The 15,124-nt window shown below is 53.1% G+C and overlaps 1 protein-coding gene across 4 annotated transcripts in view; it reads left to right on the top strand.

Moving 5' to 3' along the window:
- The window catches only part of DNAJB6 (DnaJ heat shock protein family (Hsp40) member B6), a 46,177-nt gene extending 32,631 nt beyond the window's left edge, over positions 1 to 13,546 (top strand). The window contains exons 8-10 of one of the 4 annotated variants that reach the window (XM_049785282.1): positions 2,659 to 2,729; positions 9,529 to 9,699; positions 13,004 to 13,546. In XM_049785282.1, the coding sequence (XP_049641239.1) occupies positions 2,659 to 2,729; positions 9,529 to 9,699; positions 13,004 to 13,086 (325 nt within the window). In that variant the 3' untranslated portion in view covers positions 13,087 to 13,546. Of the gene's footprint in view, positions 1 to 2,658; positions 2,730 to 9,528; positions 10,288 to 13,003 lie in introns of those variants that run through there. The other 3 variants (XM_049785281.1, XM_049785280.1, XM_049785279.1) reach the window with 3 other exon arrangements.
- Positions 13,547 to 15,124: the final 1,578 nt, after the last annotated feature.

Below are 15,124 nucleotides of genomic sequence, written 5' to 3'. Positions count from 1 at the left end.
GGGGTCTGATGCATTATAGAACTTCTTTGAGTTCTCTCGAGGAGAGTGGAGGCATGGACGGAGAAATATGAAGAAATGTTTTCCACACAACGTGTGTGGAAAACAGTTTTCTAAGTTTAATATCCAGATTAAGGGCTTTAATAAGGGGTATATTGCCAGTCACAAATATAAAAGGAATGCTCACATTTTGTTTTGTTTTGTTTTGTTTTGTTTTTGAGCCACACCCAGCTGTGCTCAGGGCTTACTCCTGGCTATCTGCTCAGAAATAGCCCCTGGCAGGCACAGGGGACCATACAGGACACTGGGATTCGAACCAACCACCTTAGGTCCTGGGTCGGCTGGTTGCAAGGCAAACACAGCTGTGCTGTCTCTCCGGTCTGACATTTTGTTTCTATGCAAAGTACATTGTAGGTGTACCTATCTGAGACCCACCCATTTCTGGGAGGGGTCTTGGGAACCGGATATTAGGTGTGACCTTACCTGCAAGACCCCGCCCATTCCTGGGAGGGGTCTTGGAAAAGGTAGAAAAGCCTTGGACCGAGGGGATTCGGGTGCTTTCGGCCCTGCTGAGCTCTCTGGCTTTTGGGTCGTTGCCTCTTTTAGTCTTGGACCAGGATGGAGGCCAAAGGGAAGATGGCTCAAAGGGTTAAGACGCAGGGTAGCCTAGAATGGCTGAATGCTTAAAAGGTTATGAGATAGGCCACACACATGTGGTGAATAGGGCATGAATAAAGCTGATGGTTCCTGATGCCTGCCTGTGAGTGAGTGATTTCGCCTTTCACCTGGGCCTGGGACCCGCCGGCTGGATGGGGTGGCAGAGAGAAATCCTTCACCACCCATCACCATCCAGCCCCATCATTAATTATTTAATGCAACAGTACATCTCTCTGTACATTGTTCTCTTTTGGTTTTTGGGTCACACCCGGCAACGCTCAGGGGTTACTCCTGGCAGGCTCCGGGGACCATATGGGATGCCGGGATTCGAACAGCATTCTTCTGCATGCAAGGTAAATGCCTTTACCTCCATGCTATCTCTTCATTGTTTGATCTTTAAAACAATACACAGGGATGGTTCTAGGTGGTTTGTAACCTTAGAATAGAATGCAGTTCAGTTAGGAGCCCAGAGGTTAAAATGTTTTAGGTGTCATACTGATGTAAATTAAGATATTTGCAAGAAGCCAGGTTTCCTTAACAAATTTTCTTTACCTGGTTTTGTGTAAAAGGGATGGGTAGAAGAACCAGACCAAAGAAATGCAAAAGGCCTTTTGATGTAAATTTTGAACTGACAGAAAACGTCTGGGTGCTGAAAATTTTCCAAGCAAAGAGAATTTAATCGAGGCTATATTTTGGGAGAATAGACCAATTAAGTGAGAAGGAAGTATAATGTCTGAACCATAACATGAATCTTAAAAATATCTCTATGGTAGGGGCCGGAGAGATAGCATGGAGGTAAGGCATTTGCCTTTCATGCAGAAGGTCATTGGTTCGAATCCCGGCGTCCCATATGGTCCCCTGAGCATGCCAGGAGCGATTTCTGAGCATGGAGCCAGGAGTAACCCCTGAGCAATGCCAGGTGTGACCCAAAAAAAAAAAAAAAAAAAAAAAAATCTCTATGGTGGGGCCGGAGAGATAGCATGGAGGTAAGATGTTTGCCTCTCATGCAGAACGTCGGTGGTTCAAATCCCGGCATCCCATATGTTCCCCTGAGCCTGCCAGGAGCGATTTCTGAGCATAGAGCCAAGGGTAACTAACCCCTGAGCACTGCTGGGTGTGACCCCAAAACCAAAAAAAAAAAAATCTCTACAGAATTTCTCCAACTCTCCACTCTGTTTCCACAGCAGACTTTTTGGTGAAAATTCCTTGGGGGTAAACAAACAGCTATCAGTGCTAGGGACAGCTTCTAGTGAGCCTTCTGTCTGTCCTCCTAATAGAAACATAGACACTCCTATCAATGGCACACTCTTCCAACCCTGCTTGCTGGTCTCGGAGGCACCTGGCTCCCAGGTGGGCCCGAGTTAGTGCAGTGCTGTGGTCTGGGGTTGCCCTGGCATCGTTTGGTGGGTAAAATGGCAAGTGCTGATGATGTCCCTGGACATTGGCAGGGGTCAGAACAGCCAGTTGCAGATGTGCTAGAGAAAACTTGACTGTTTTATTTGGGTGGGGGTGAGGGGATGAAATCCGGGACCTCCACAGCACAAGACATAGGGATTTATTTTAATTTACTGTGTCAGTGTGTGATACAAAGCTACAAAGGCATTCATGATTTGAGTGTCAGTTGTACAGTGTGTGCGGGGCTGTTTCTTCATGGTGTTTCTTTCCCTCTGCCACGTCACAGTCCTCAGTGTCCCTCCTGTCTATGTTTTACCAAAGATCCCCATCCGTGGGCCTCTGCTGTATAGTTCATTCTTAAGATAAGTGGTTTTATGATCATATCTGGCAGATACAGCGCCCCCTAGAGTGTTTGCCCACTGATAAATAACAAGGTTGTGTCTGGGGGATGTGGGGGAGACGGTGGAGACACTCCTGGTGGTGCTCATAGAACTCTGTGGGACACTGTGGAACGAACCTGGGTCAGCTGCGTGCCAGCACGTGCCCTCTCTGCTATGCAGTGGCTCTGGCCCCCTCTTGTGACGTTTTGAACGTGTGTTCTGTCCGTAGAATCGTTGAGAATGGCCAGGAGCGAGTGGAAGTTGAGGAGGACGGCCAGCTCAAGTCCTTGACGATCAATGGTAAGGAGCAGCTGCTGCGCTTGGATAACAAGTAGCTCCACACCGCACTTAGCCGAGTAACTGTAAACATCGTTTTGAGGACTAACAGGAACCATTTTTGGAAGATTTTAAATGAACTTGACTTTCCGTATAACTCTCTAATCTAAAGTATTTATAAACAGCTCATTGGAGCTCCTCTTTGTCAGACTTTTAAGTTGATCGTTGGGACCACAAAATAGAAATTTTTTTTTAAATTGTTGTAAATCTCTGTATGCACTTTGCTTTTTTAATTAAACGTAATCCAAGGTGGCCGTGACTTTTTCATACACTAACACCAGCACGGACCTGCTTTTCCATTGTGTTGAAATGTGAGCCAAGTAGCATCAGCCTGCTGTGAAGTTAACGTTGCCAGGATGGACCGTCCACGCAATAATTTCAGTCCGTCAGTATTTAGTAGTGAAAGGTATTAATGCATCATTGGTAATACATTTCTGATTTCATATAAATTGAGGATGTTTTTCTAGTTGTGCATGAATGCTGGCAGTCTAGTAAGTTTTGACAATTGTTTAAAATATGTAATGTTAATCTTAGGTTAAAAAAGTAAAGTCGGTAAATTGGGTCTTTGTCATTTGCTTTAAAAAAAAAAAAGAAAGCAAAAAAATATTAATGTGTTGGCGCATTCTTAACGCGGGGCTGTGCGGCCTTTCCATGTCTGTGCGTGCCTGGTCTGAGCTCTGCAGAGACTGCTGGGACCTACCCTGGGGCTGGCAGCAGCATGTGTCCTCCTGGAGCAAAGAACCCACATGCACACACACACAGTCTCAGTGTAGCAGCCCTGGAAGGCGGATCCATCCCTAGTTCCATTCCCGTCCTGAAAGCCCAGATGTGTGCTAGAAGCCTGCAAGGACTTTGGTGTGGGCAAGAATACAGGTATTTCTGGGTCCTGTACACCGGTGAGGGATAGGAACCTGATGCCACACACCTCAGAAGGCAGGCTGGTTGGTTTTTGTTCCTGTTTTTGGATTTCGGGTCACATTTAGCGATGCTCGGGGTTTCCTTCTGGTTCTACACTCAGGAATCACTGCTGGTGGGCTTGGGAGACTATATGGGGTGCCAGGAATGAAACTTGGGTTAGCTACATGCAAGACAAATGCCCTTAATACTGTGATTTACGGGCCGGGCGGTGGCGCTAGAGGTAAGGTGCCTGCCTTACCTGTGCTAGCCTTGGACGGACCTCGGTTCGATCCCCCGGCATCCCATATGGTCCCCCAAGCCAGGAGCGACTTCTGAGCACATAGCCAGGAGTAACCCCTGACTGTCACCGGGTGTGGCCCAAAAACCAAAACCAAAACCAAAAACAAAAACAAAAACAAAAAACTGTGATTTACACAATTGTTTATCACACACTTGCTTCAGGCATCTACTGTTCCATTACCATCAGTTTACTTCCCATCCCATGTGCCTTCCTCCATAGGAGGCACTTAATAGATCTACTTCCTATTGCTTGTTGCATCAAAATGGCAAACGGAACTACTGGCAAGTCAATCCATGTGTTCCTTTGTGCCAATTCTCTTTTTTCACACCCGGCGTTGCTCAGGAGTTACTTCTGGCTCTGCTCAGGAATTGCTCCTGGCAGGCTCGGGGGACCATATGGGGTGCCGGGATTTGAACCACCAATCTTCTGCAGGCAAGGCAAACACCTTACCTCCATGCTATCTCTCCGGCCCCAGTGCTGATTCTTATGCCTCATAGTGGGGCCTCAGGTCTGGCTGTGTGTTACCCATGATTAAGTTGTGCCCCTGCTGGCTGGTGGTGCAGGAACATGGGGGGTGGGGTGGGTGGGGGTAGGTGAGGCACTGCTCAAGAGCCAAGACACTGGGCTCTGATGCTGGATGGGGAGGGGTTTGCGAAGGCCATATTTGCAGGCCAGGGACCATTTGGCCACTCAGTCATTTGTCCTTGGTGCATTTCAGGGACCATTTATTTGTTTATTGGTTTTTGGGCCACACCCACCAGTGCTCAAGGGTTACTCCTGGATCTGCACTTAGAAATTACTCTTGGTTGGCCCGGAGAGATAGCATAGCGGGGATTGCCTTGCAAGCAGCTGATCCAGGACCAAAGGTGGTTAGTTCGAATCCCAGTGTCCCATATGGCCCCCTGTGCCTGCCAGGAGCTATTTTTGATTAGACAGCCAAGAGTAACCCCTGAGCAACGCCGGTGTGGCCCAAAACCAAAAAAAAAAAAAAAAATCTATTTTGGGGCTGGAGAGATAGCATGGAGGTTACTAAGGCGTTTGCCTTTCATGCAGGAGGTCATCGGTTCAAATCCCGGCGTCCCATATGGTCCCCCGTGCCTGCCAGGAGCAATTTCTGAGCCTGGATCCAGGAATAACCCCTGAGCACTGCCGGGTGTGACCCAAAAACCACAAAAAAAAAAAAAAAAAATTATTCTTGGTTGGCCTGTAGAGATAGCACAGTGGCGTTTGTTTGCCTTGCAAGTAGCCGATCCAGGACCAAAGGTGGTTGGTTCGAATCCCAGTGTCCCATATGGTCCCCTGTGCCTGCCAGGAGCTATTTTTGAGCAGACAGCCAGGAGTAACCCCTGAGCAATGCTGGGTGTGGCCCAAAACCCCAAAAAAAAAAAAAAAGAAAAGAAAAGAAAAGAAATATCTATTTTGGGGCTGGAGAGATAGCATGGAGGTAAGGCGTTCGCCTTTCATGCAGAAGGTCATCGATTCGAATCCCAGCATCCCATATGGTCCCCCATGCCTGCCAGGAGCAATTTCTGAGCGTGGAGCCAGGAGTAACCCCTGAGTACTGCCGGGTGTGACCCCCCCCCCCAAAAAAAAAAAAAGGAAATTACTCTTGGCAGGTTCAGGGGACCATATGAGATGCTGGGAATTGAACCCTGGTCAGCCGCATGCAAGAATACCCTCCCCTCTGTACTGTCTCCCTGCCCCTATTATTTAAATTTTTTTTCTATTTTTATTTTAACACTTTTACCAGATTGTTCATAATATAATTGTCTCAGGGCTGGAGCAATAGCACATCAGTAAGGTGTTTGCCTTGCATGCGACCAACACAGGGCAGATCCCTGTTCTAATCCTGGCACACACATGGTTCCCCGAGCCTGATAGGAACAACTTCTGAGTGCAGAGCCAGGAGTCCTGAGGACTTCTGAGTTCAGAGCCCTTGAGCGCTGCCGGGTGTGACCCCCCAGCCCCCAAATATTTATAATTGTCTCAGGCATTTAATGTTGTAGCACCAGTGTGACCTTCCCTTCACCAGTGGGTGTCCTCAGTGGTGGGAACCCACCACTCTCCTGCCTCCATGCAGGCACAAAACAAACGTACAAAGGCAAATGGAATTACCAAAATTTAGGTCAACAATTTTATCAATTGGTTAATTTGAAATTATTTTCTGTCCATCGTGTCACTAAAGTCATTGTCTGAGGATTTACAGAGTTATGGTTGGTGCTAATTTGAGCTTCTGTGTCACTGAACTTGGTCGATTTCTATATAACTTTACCATCAGATCTTCTGGGATCCTATTGGGCTGACACAACTTAAAATACTGAGGGTTCAGGATTTAGGACCTGAAATAAGTTGGCCTGGCAGTTTGATAAATTGCAGAGCTGGGTCTTTCTTGGGGGACATACCTGGTGGTGCTCAGATTTCACTCCTGGAAGGCTTGGGGGACTACATGGGCTGTCAGGGATTAAGCCCTGGTCTGCTGCATGCACGGCAAATGTCCTACCCACTGTGCTCTTGCTTTTGTCTCCATGAGCTGGGTCAATTTTTGGGAGGGTTTTTAGGGGCTGGGGCTGAGCTGCTGTGGTTCATGTAGAAAGAATCTTGGGGAGAGGTTCCCCTTCACTGAACAGGGAAAGGACTCCTGTTTCTGAGCAGGCCACCTAGGGATCAGTCTGGACCAGACCACGGGAAGTACTGGTGGACAGTATTGTTTTGGAACTTGGTGGAGGGTCCGGGTTGATGAGCTCTCCAGGTTCTTGAGCACAAAATCTGAGCACTTGGATACCTCATGTTAGGTGGCAAGAGGAACTGGTTAGGTAGAGGTGGAGGTGACGGACACTGAGGTCTGTCTTAGACACAGGCATGGCACTGTGGAGACAAATTCATCTTGGAATGGAAAGTGTGTGTGGGCGAACAGTTCTTGGTGATCAGTCAGGCTGGGAAGGTACCCAATGGGACCTTGCAGACTGGCCCGGGGCTTCAGAGTAGTGCAAGCACAGACTGTGTGTGGTCACTTGGTCTCATTGAATCGGAACTGACTTTTGGGGCCACACTTGGTGGTGTTCAGGTATGAGTACTGACTGGCTCTGCTCTCAGGAATGCTTCCTGGTGGTGCTCAGAGGACTAGATAGGGTGCTGGGGAGGAAGGGTCAGCCATGGGCAAGACAAGCATCTTACCCGATGTACTATTGCTTTGGCCCTGGGTCTTTGTGCAGACCTCAGGGACCCTGGCTTTACTCCATCCTTGCTGAGTGTCGACAGATGAGTTGGGTGTGTGTCCTTTGAGCCCTAACCAAACAGTCCTCGACGACTGCCTCTCCTTCCTTGGATGTGGACAAGCTAGGACAGTGCCTGCCTGCTTTGGGAGCCCCAGAGTGTGTTCCTGAGGCTTGGGACAGCCACTTTTATTGTGCTATGTGCTCCTATGTGTTATGGCAGAGGCCCCGGGTTGAGGGCTGGTTCCTGTGTTTGGGCTGCCTCTTGCCCTTGTTTGTGTCCTGGCTTTCTGTGATCTGATTCCCTAATCATCCGTGAACTGTCCCTGATGGGTGAGTGAGTCATCCTCCTGGAAGTGCTGGAGATGCCCTGCCCTGCCCCACCCCGCCCCGGTCTCCTGCTTTTCTGCTACCTGGGGGGGTGGGGGCATTGCCCCCCCCCCCCCAGCTGCCTTGTCTGCTTGACAATGATGGTCCCTGGGTGCCTCTCCCTGCCCCCTTCGCTGCCTGTACCCAGCCCAGCCCCCAGTTCCCCGAGAAGCAGAGCAGACAGGGCAGGATGCTCAACCCTTGTTCTCCTGTCACATATGCATCTGTGGGTATCTGAAGGATTACAAGTTGCCTTCATGATTCTCACGATTTGGGTGCAAACCTTCCCAAAAAGAAGTGAAAAGAGAATAAAAGCCACAACAGAGACTTGCAGGACAGCACATATATGAGAAACTATCTGTATCTTATCAGCAACTCTGGAGGGGAGGGTGGAGGGAGAGAGCGAGAACAAATGTGTACCATACAGATGTTTTTAAGTTTACATTTGCTGTAATAGGTCAGAATGTTTTCTCCTACATTTAGCATCTCATTCTGTTTCGCTTGCTTTGGGGCTTCGCCTTTCATTGCTAGCTAGGGCTTATTGCTGCCTCTGTCCGGGACTCACTCCTGGCCTTGTGCTGCTGGGGGGACCTCTCTGGAATGCCGGGGATTAAACATGGATCGGCTGCATGTAAGGCGTGTGCCTTCCTTGCTGTGCTGTGGCTCCAGCCCTAGTGTCTCCCGGTGGAGCTGTCGTTGGCCCCTTGCCGTGTCTGAAGTGGCTGCTGTTTGCTGCTGGCTTTCTGCTAGTCAGGGAAGTTAGAGAGTGAAGTTGTTTCTTCTAGTGATTGACCTCAATGGTCAGGGCTGCTCAGCTGAGTCACCAAATGATTTTTTTTCCATGGGGGATTTACATGGTCTTGGGCATGATCTGTTCCCCTGAACATCTCTGGGTCCCCATCTCATGGGGTGTGTGAACCAAGCTGTGTGCGGCCCTGGCTGTGCTGTGCTGTGCTGTGCTGTGTTTGGAGAAATGGTACCTACATCCATGTGGGTCAAGACCAGCAGCCTCCCCTCAGCATCTTGATCTCAGGGGACGATCTACAAGCCAAATACATGTGGGTCATGGTATGGATCAGGGAAGGGTCGGGGGATGTGGTCGTGCATGGCACCTTGGCATCTTCTCTTCTATCTGGGGCTTAGGGTGTCCTGCCATACTCCCCTTCCTCCACCTTCTCAAGCCTGTGCTTCCCCCAATCCTCTGTCCAGTCCTCCTAATGCTCTGTCCTGTGCTCCCCCAGTCCTCTATCCTGTGTCGTGCTCCCCTGGGCTACCCACTGGGGCCTCTGTCTGCTCTTGTACCCTCTCTGTATCCACTCCTTAGCCTGGATGATGCTGGGAGGGGCATCACCTGGCATCCCATCCCTCTGTGCAGACCATCATAGTGCCCAGATCTGTGCCCCAAAGTTCAGGCATGTGCACTGGCCCTGGGGATGGCCCTGGGTTGGTGAGAGGCTGTGCCAGCCTTTCCCTTGGGCTGGGTTCAGAGTATCAGAGCTGCCCAGTGGGCCTTGGCCAGAGCCTGGGAGCCAGGCATGCATCTATGGCATTCATGTTCAAAGGTTTGTTCCAGTGGCCTGGTGTGGATCCTGCAAATTCCTGGGGACTCTTAGCCCTTGTCTAACTGTACAGCACTTTCTTACCCTGTACTGTACATTCTGACCCCTGTACTCACACCTTCACCTCTATACTACACACCCTCCATGTCTGCACACCTGTGCAGACGTGCCCCTGTGTACCACGCACCCTTGTCCCATCCTGCACACCCTCACCCTGTGTCTGCACATCTCACCTCTAATGCACCCCCTCACCCTGTGGCCATCCTGTAAGCACAGAGAGAGCTCACCCCCTGGGTGTTGGTCCCCTCTGGGATGCCAGAGGCTGGTCTCTGGTGTGCCGTGCCAGGGTGTAAGGGTGCTAGAGGATGAACTCAGGTGGGGGTGTGTCGGGCAGCGGTGCCCTCACCCCTCCCATGTGATTGCAGGTGTGGCGGACCAGGAAGCCCTGGTCGAGGAATGTCGGCGAAGAGGCCAGAACATGCTGCCCGGCAGTGCCGGCCTCACCAGGCCGCAGAAGCCCAAGGCCTGGGAGGACCGCGAGGAGCCCAGCCGACCTCGTGTGCCCAGTGCCTGGGATCCCCTCCTGCTCCCAGCAGGTGCGCGAAGGGGGACTGAGGCAGAGCCCACCCAAGGGGATACCTTCCGCAGCCAGAAGCCAACCGTCCCCTCGGCTGGTGCACAGAGGGAAACTGAGGCAGAGTCCACCCAAGGGGAGACCTCCCACAGCCAGAAGCCGACCGTTCCCTCGGCTGGTGCACGTAGGGAAACTGAGGCAGAGCCCACCCAAGGGGAGACCTCCCGCAGCCAGAAGCCCACCATCCCCTCAGCTGGTCCACGCAGGGAAACTGAGGCAGAGCCCACCCAAGGGGAGACCTCTCGAAGCCGGAAGCCCACCGTCCCCTCGACTGGTGCACGCAGGGGAACTAAGGCAAAGCCCACCCTTGGTGAGACTTCTCATACAATTTCCCACAGCTGGAAACACAACATGCCCACAGCTAGTATGCACAGGGAAGTTGAGGCAGAGCCAACTCAAGGGGAGCCTTTGGGCCAAAGGGGACACAAGGCTGCGTTCCTGTCCTGTTGTGCTCTGACCTGAAGGGGCAGAGCCGGGGCTGCCCATGGCTGGCAGGTGTTGGGCAGGGCAGGGACCCCAAGTCCCCACTACTAAATGGGGTTTCTGTGGTGCTGCTGTCATGTGTTGTATGGGCACAGTGACAAACCTTCCGTGTGCGCGGCTGCTGTGTGGTCCTCGTGGAATGTTCTGGATCGTCTGCATGGAGGTCGGCATTCCTGCCCGTGTTTGACACACTTCGTGACTTCCCCCCAGTCTCCAGCAGTGTAATGTCCACCTCTAGGTGCCTCTCCCCCCCATCCCACCCCACCCCCACCCCCGGTGTAAAACCAAAGAACCTTCTATCAGGCGGTGAGTCTCTCCCAGGGGAGTAGAACTGCATGTGAGGTTCTGGAACAGGGCTGGCCCCCGGCTCTGGGGTGTTGGTGGAGAACCAGTGAGATGTCTTTCTCTGTGTGTCGTGGTGTGGGGGTTCCCAGTGAGGAATAGCTATATTCAGTGTAGCTGTTGGTTCCTCTGGCTCAGGGAGACCCAGGCCCACCTGGGGGAGTGGTACCGACATGCATGTAGGTCAAGACCAGTAGCCTCCCCTCAGCTTCCAGAGCTCAGTCAGTACCTCCTGGCACCTCTGCCCTTGCCATGACCCTGGCAGGTCACCCTTGGGGGTCCATGAGTATTCCCAAGCCTACCTGAACGCTACTGAGTGTCCCTCAACACCCCTGAATATCCCTGATACCCATGTCCCTGAGCTTTCGTGTCCCTCGGCATCCTTCAGCATCCCTCAGGCAATCCTGAGCATCCTTTTGTTTGTTTGGTTTTGGTTTTTTTTTGGGGGGGGGGTGTCACACCCAGCAGCGCTCTGGGCCTACTCCTGGCTCTATGCTCAGAAATCACCCCTGGCATGCTCAGGGGACCACATGGGACACCGGGATTCAAACCACCGTCCTTCTGCATGCAAGGCAAATGTCTTACCGCTGTGCTATCTCTCCGGCCCCAATCCTGAGCATCCTTGAGTGGCCTTGAACATCTGAATATCATAGAGTATCCCTGACAATCCCTGAATACCAGTCTCTTCCAGTATCCCTGAGTACTTTGAGCATCCAAGTTTCCTTGAGCATCCCTCAGTACCCCGAAATATCCCCAAGTGTCCTTCAGCATACCTGCCCGAGTGTCCTGACCTCACGTCTGTCCATCATGCCCATTAGCAGCTTCCCAGGAAGTAGGAAATCCCCCCTTGAGCACCGAAGAGGGGAACCCAGGAGTTCATGAGTGAGAGGCATGTAGACGGGCTTGCCCAATCCTGGCCCCTCCCGTGTGTTCTGATGATTAAAGTGACATACATGTGGGCTCGCTGCATTTGGTGTGAGGCCCTGGCGTTTGGAAGCTTGAGGGGGGCCTTTGGATGGAGGTCATAGATGGATCCAGCACCTGCCTGGGCTCCTGCTGCAGGGCATGTCTGGTAGCCCTTAGCCTTCCTCCCTCTGGCTGCACTGTTGGCGGCTTCCCAAGCCCAGCTGTGTCCGTGGGAGGCACTTGTTGGGCTTGGGGATGGCCCCTGTATGGGGCTGTGGCCCATGGCCCTCTTGCAGCCTCAGAGCCAGGTCTCTTAAGCACCACGTTCTGCTGCTCTCATATTGCTGACACTGGCTTAGTGGTGCTTATAGAAGGCTCTTTTCGTGTATTTGTGTGTGCGTGTGTGTGTGTGTGTGTGTTTTGTTTTGTGGCCAATGGGCAAGACTTGGGTTACTCCTGGTCTAGTACTCAGAAATCATTTTGGGGCCTGAGATAGTACAGAGGATAAGGCGTTTGCCTTGCACATGGCCAGCCCTTGTTTGCTCCCCAGCATCCCATAATATTAGTCTCCCAAGCCTGCCAGGAGCCATTTCTGAGTGCAGAGCCAGGAATAACCCCTGAGTGCCACTGGGTGTGGCCCCAAGCCTACCCCCCCCCCAATCACTTCTGGCAGGGATCGACTGCATGCAAGGCAAATGCCCTCCCCCCTAGACTATTGCTCTGGCCCCCTTTCACCCTTTGGTTTTTGGTAAGACACCCTGGGTCTGTCCCTGGGAGCTTAACACCATCTGGGTTCCTCTTTAGGTTGTTAGGGGCTAAGGGGTCCTGGATTCAGTTGGGGTCTGGCTGCAGGTCAGAGTAGGACTGAGACAGTACCTGGCTGTGGACCATAGCTGATGTGTCTCTGCATGTATAGCAGCAGGAGACAGATGGCCATAATGGGGGTCTGAGACATAGGACCAAAAGATTGGAGCTCAGATTCCGAAACTGTCTGCAAGGGACCAAGGGGCTTCAATAGACTAGCCCCCCCCCCCAATTGCACCCACACCTTACCCTAACTGTACCCACTTAGGAGTGTGAAGCCCAGGAGCCATGCTTTGGTGTTTCTCCAGGGAGGTCTGTCCCCTCACTGCACCCTGGCCTGCAGGACACGTCAAGTGGGGTACTCCAGTGTCCCTGTCAGCCCAGGCCCCGTGTGGGTTTTCATTTGGGTTTTGGGGTCACCAGGATTCTGTTCTCGGGATTCTCTTCTGGCCTGCTCGGGAACCTAGGGGCTCTCTGGATCGAACCCGGGTTCGACTGCGTGCTAAGCAGAAGTCCCTTCCTGTCCCTGACTCCCGAGGTCACTTGGTGCCCCATCAGAGGCAAGGCTGCTTCCCCCCCCCCCCCCCCGACTCACATCCCCAGCCAAGTGAGGGCCGGACAGGAGTGGGGCTGGGCCCACTTGGGGCTCGAACGTCCCGTGGTGCCCACGTGGGCGGGCAGCCCTGGCTGGCAAGTGGCGGCTGATGTGACTCACTCCGGTGTCTCCTCAGGACTCAAAGAAAGCAGCAAGAGGAAGAAACCCAAGCAGAAGGACGAATCCAAGAAGAAGAAGCCCGCCAAGGCAGCCCACTAGGCCTTCACCTTGGGCACTGCCTGGCTTCCTTGGGAGACACGGCGGCCTGGCTGGGTCACTCGGGACGAGGCCACCCTGACACCTGCTCCTTGCACTAAATCCTGGTGGCTCCCTCTCCAGTCAGTGCCTTCTGTCCTGGGCATGGGCAGTTGGGTGTCAGCCGGGTGTCTGGGTGGGCTGTCCCCGATTATGTGTGCCCCACGGGCGGCCGTCAGATGCTGATCAGATCTACCCCCGATGCTTCCACCTGAAACCTCGGCTCCTTTCCAGCATCCGCTGTCCCAAGTAGTCCCCACTTCCAGGAGTTGCTGCATGATGTCTAGCTCCGTCCCCTCTCCCCTTGTTTTCCTGCCTCACTGATGGCCCTGTTCCCTGCAGGGTTGGGAAGGTAGTCCAGGGTGACGCTCCTGCCCAGTCTGCACCTGGGACAGCCTAGAAATAAAAGGCGTCTGTCATCGTTTCTGCTGTGGACAGTGAGGCAGTGTTGAGGGCCCTGGGGGTCCCTCCCTCGAAGTGAGTTTGCCTGGAGGGACACACACCAGCCCCCTGGTTGCCCCCAGGCTGAGCTCTTGGCTCGCTGTGGGCCTGGTTCTAGGAAGGCTGTACCACACAGTTGTCGTGGCTGCATTTCTTGGAGTGCTTATGTGGCAGGAGGCACCAGCAGGCCAGGTGCTGGGGAACACAACTCTCCTGCCTGCCTGAATGCCTTGCACCCATGGCAGAAGTGGGGAGACCTGGGCTCCCCAGGGTTAGGGTTCTCATTCGTATGTCGTTCCCCCCCACTGCATGCCATCTGCTGGTGAAGATGGTTTCCAGTGAGCAGCACTTGGGACCTGGGCTCTCCTAGCTATGAGCTGTCCCCTACACCCTCATCCTTCCCTGGGTGCCACCCCCATCTGCTCCTGGACCCCACACACTGGCTATGGGGTGACCTTCAGACTTCCGTGGCTGAAGAGGTCTGAGCCCCCTCCCTCCTGCCCTGCTTGTACCCCGGTGCCCTTCCTGGCTACTGGTACGATTCCTGCCCTTTTCCTGCTGCAGGGCCCTGGGAGTGGAGCTTTTGGGTTTGGTTTTGGGCCATCCTTGGTGGGTCTCTGGGGCTGCACATAGTGTCAGGGATGGAACCTGAGCCCACCATGGGCAAGGTAGGTGCCCTGCCCATCAATCAGTTCCTTCCCCAGTGGTGCCTTTCCTTGCTCACCACAATCTGTCCATGTGACCTTCCCACGCGTGATTGTCCCTTCCCAAGTGGATCTCCTTTCACACAGCTGCCCCCTCCCCGTTGTCAACCTTAGCTCTGGGTCCCTGCAGCCTGTGGGAGGGTGACTGACCCCTCCCTGTTGGGGAGGCCTGGGGTGGGAGCTCCTGGTGGCCTCATGGTCTGGGGAGGGGCCACATTCACTGGGTAGCCCAGGCAGCACCCCTGCATTTCTTGCTCCTGGTAGATACTGTCAGCTTTTATCTACCCTGGACCTCGGTCATCCAAGACCCACGCACTTTTGACACCAGGTCACACCGGTGGCAGCTCAGTGTGTGACAAGCTCAGCTTGTTTGGCTACTGGACGTTGCTCACAACTGCCCAGAGATCCACCTCTGGGTCCTCTGCGCCCTCCCTTCCCGGACAATTAGCTCAGACAGTCCCAACTCCCGGATTCCTTCCAAAGGGCTCTCGGCGCAATCTCATGCCTGGCCACAGGAGGGCGCCTCCATCAAGGGAATGGCCTTGAGGCGAGGGTGCCCAGCTCTTGGCCTGTCCTGCACACATTCAAGGTCATATTGCAGGGCAGGATCCACCAACATGAGTGCATGGCATGCACATACAAGCCAGCAATACAGGCTATGTATGAGCATACATGATCACATGGGTGGCCTGTGCACACCCAGCCAGCAGCATCAGCTGGCCCTACTCCTTATCCCATAGCTGCCGCCACTGGGCCCAAAGAGTTGGTCAGCTGTACCCTTGGTGTTTGCAGCCCTAGTCATTTCCAACTTCCAGAGCTCAGATCTGAGCAGAGGCTGGTCCCTGACCTCATGCCAA

Source organism: Suncus etruscus, chromosome 13 (genome assembly GCF_024139225.1).
Source record: "Suncus etruscus isolate mSunEtr1 chromosome 13, mSunEtr1.pri.cur, whole genome shotgun sequence".
NCBI classification, from domain to species: Eukaryota; Metazoa; Chordata; class Mammalia; order Eulipotyphla; family Soricidae; genus Suncus; species Suncus etruscus.
Note: the sequence above shows the minus strand (reverse complement) of the source record. Positions and strands in the feature narration are given on the sequence as shown.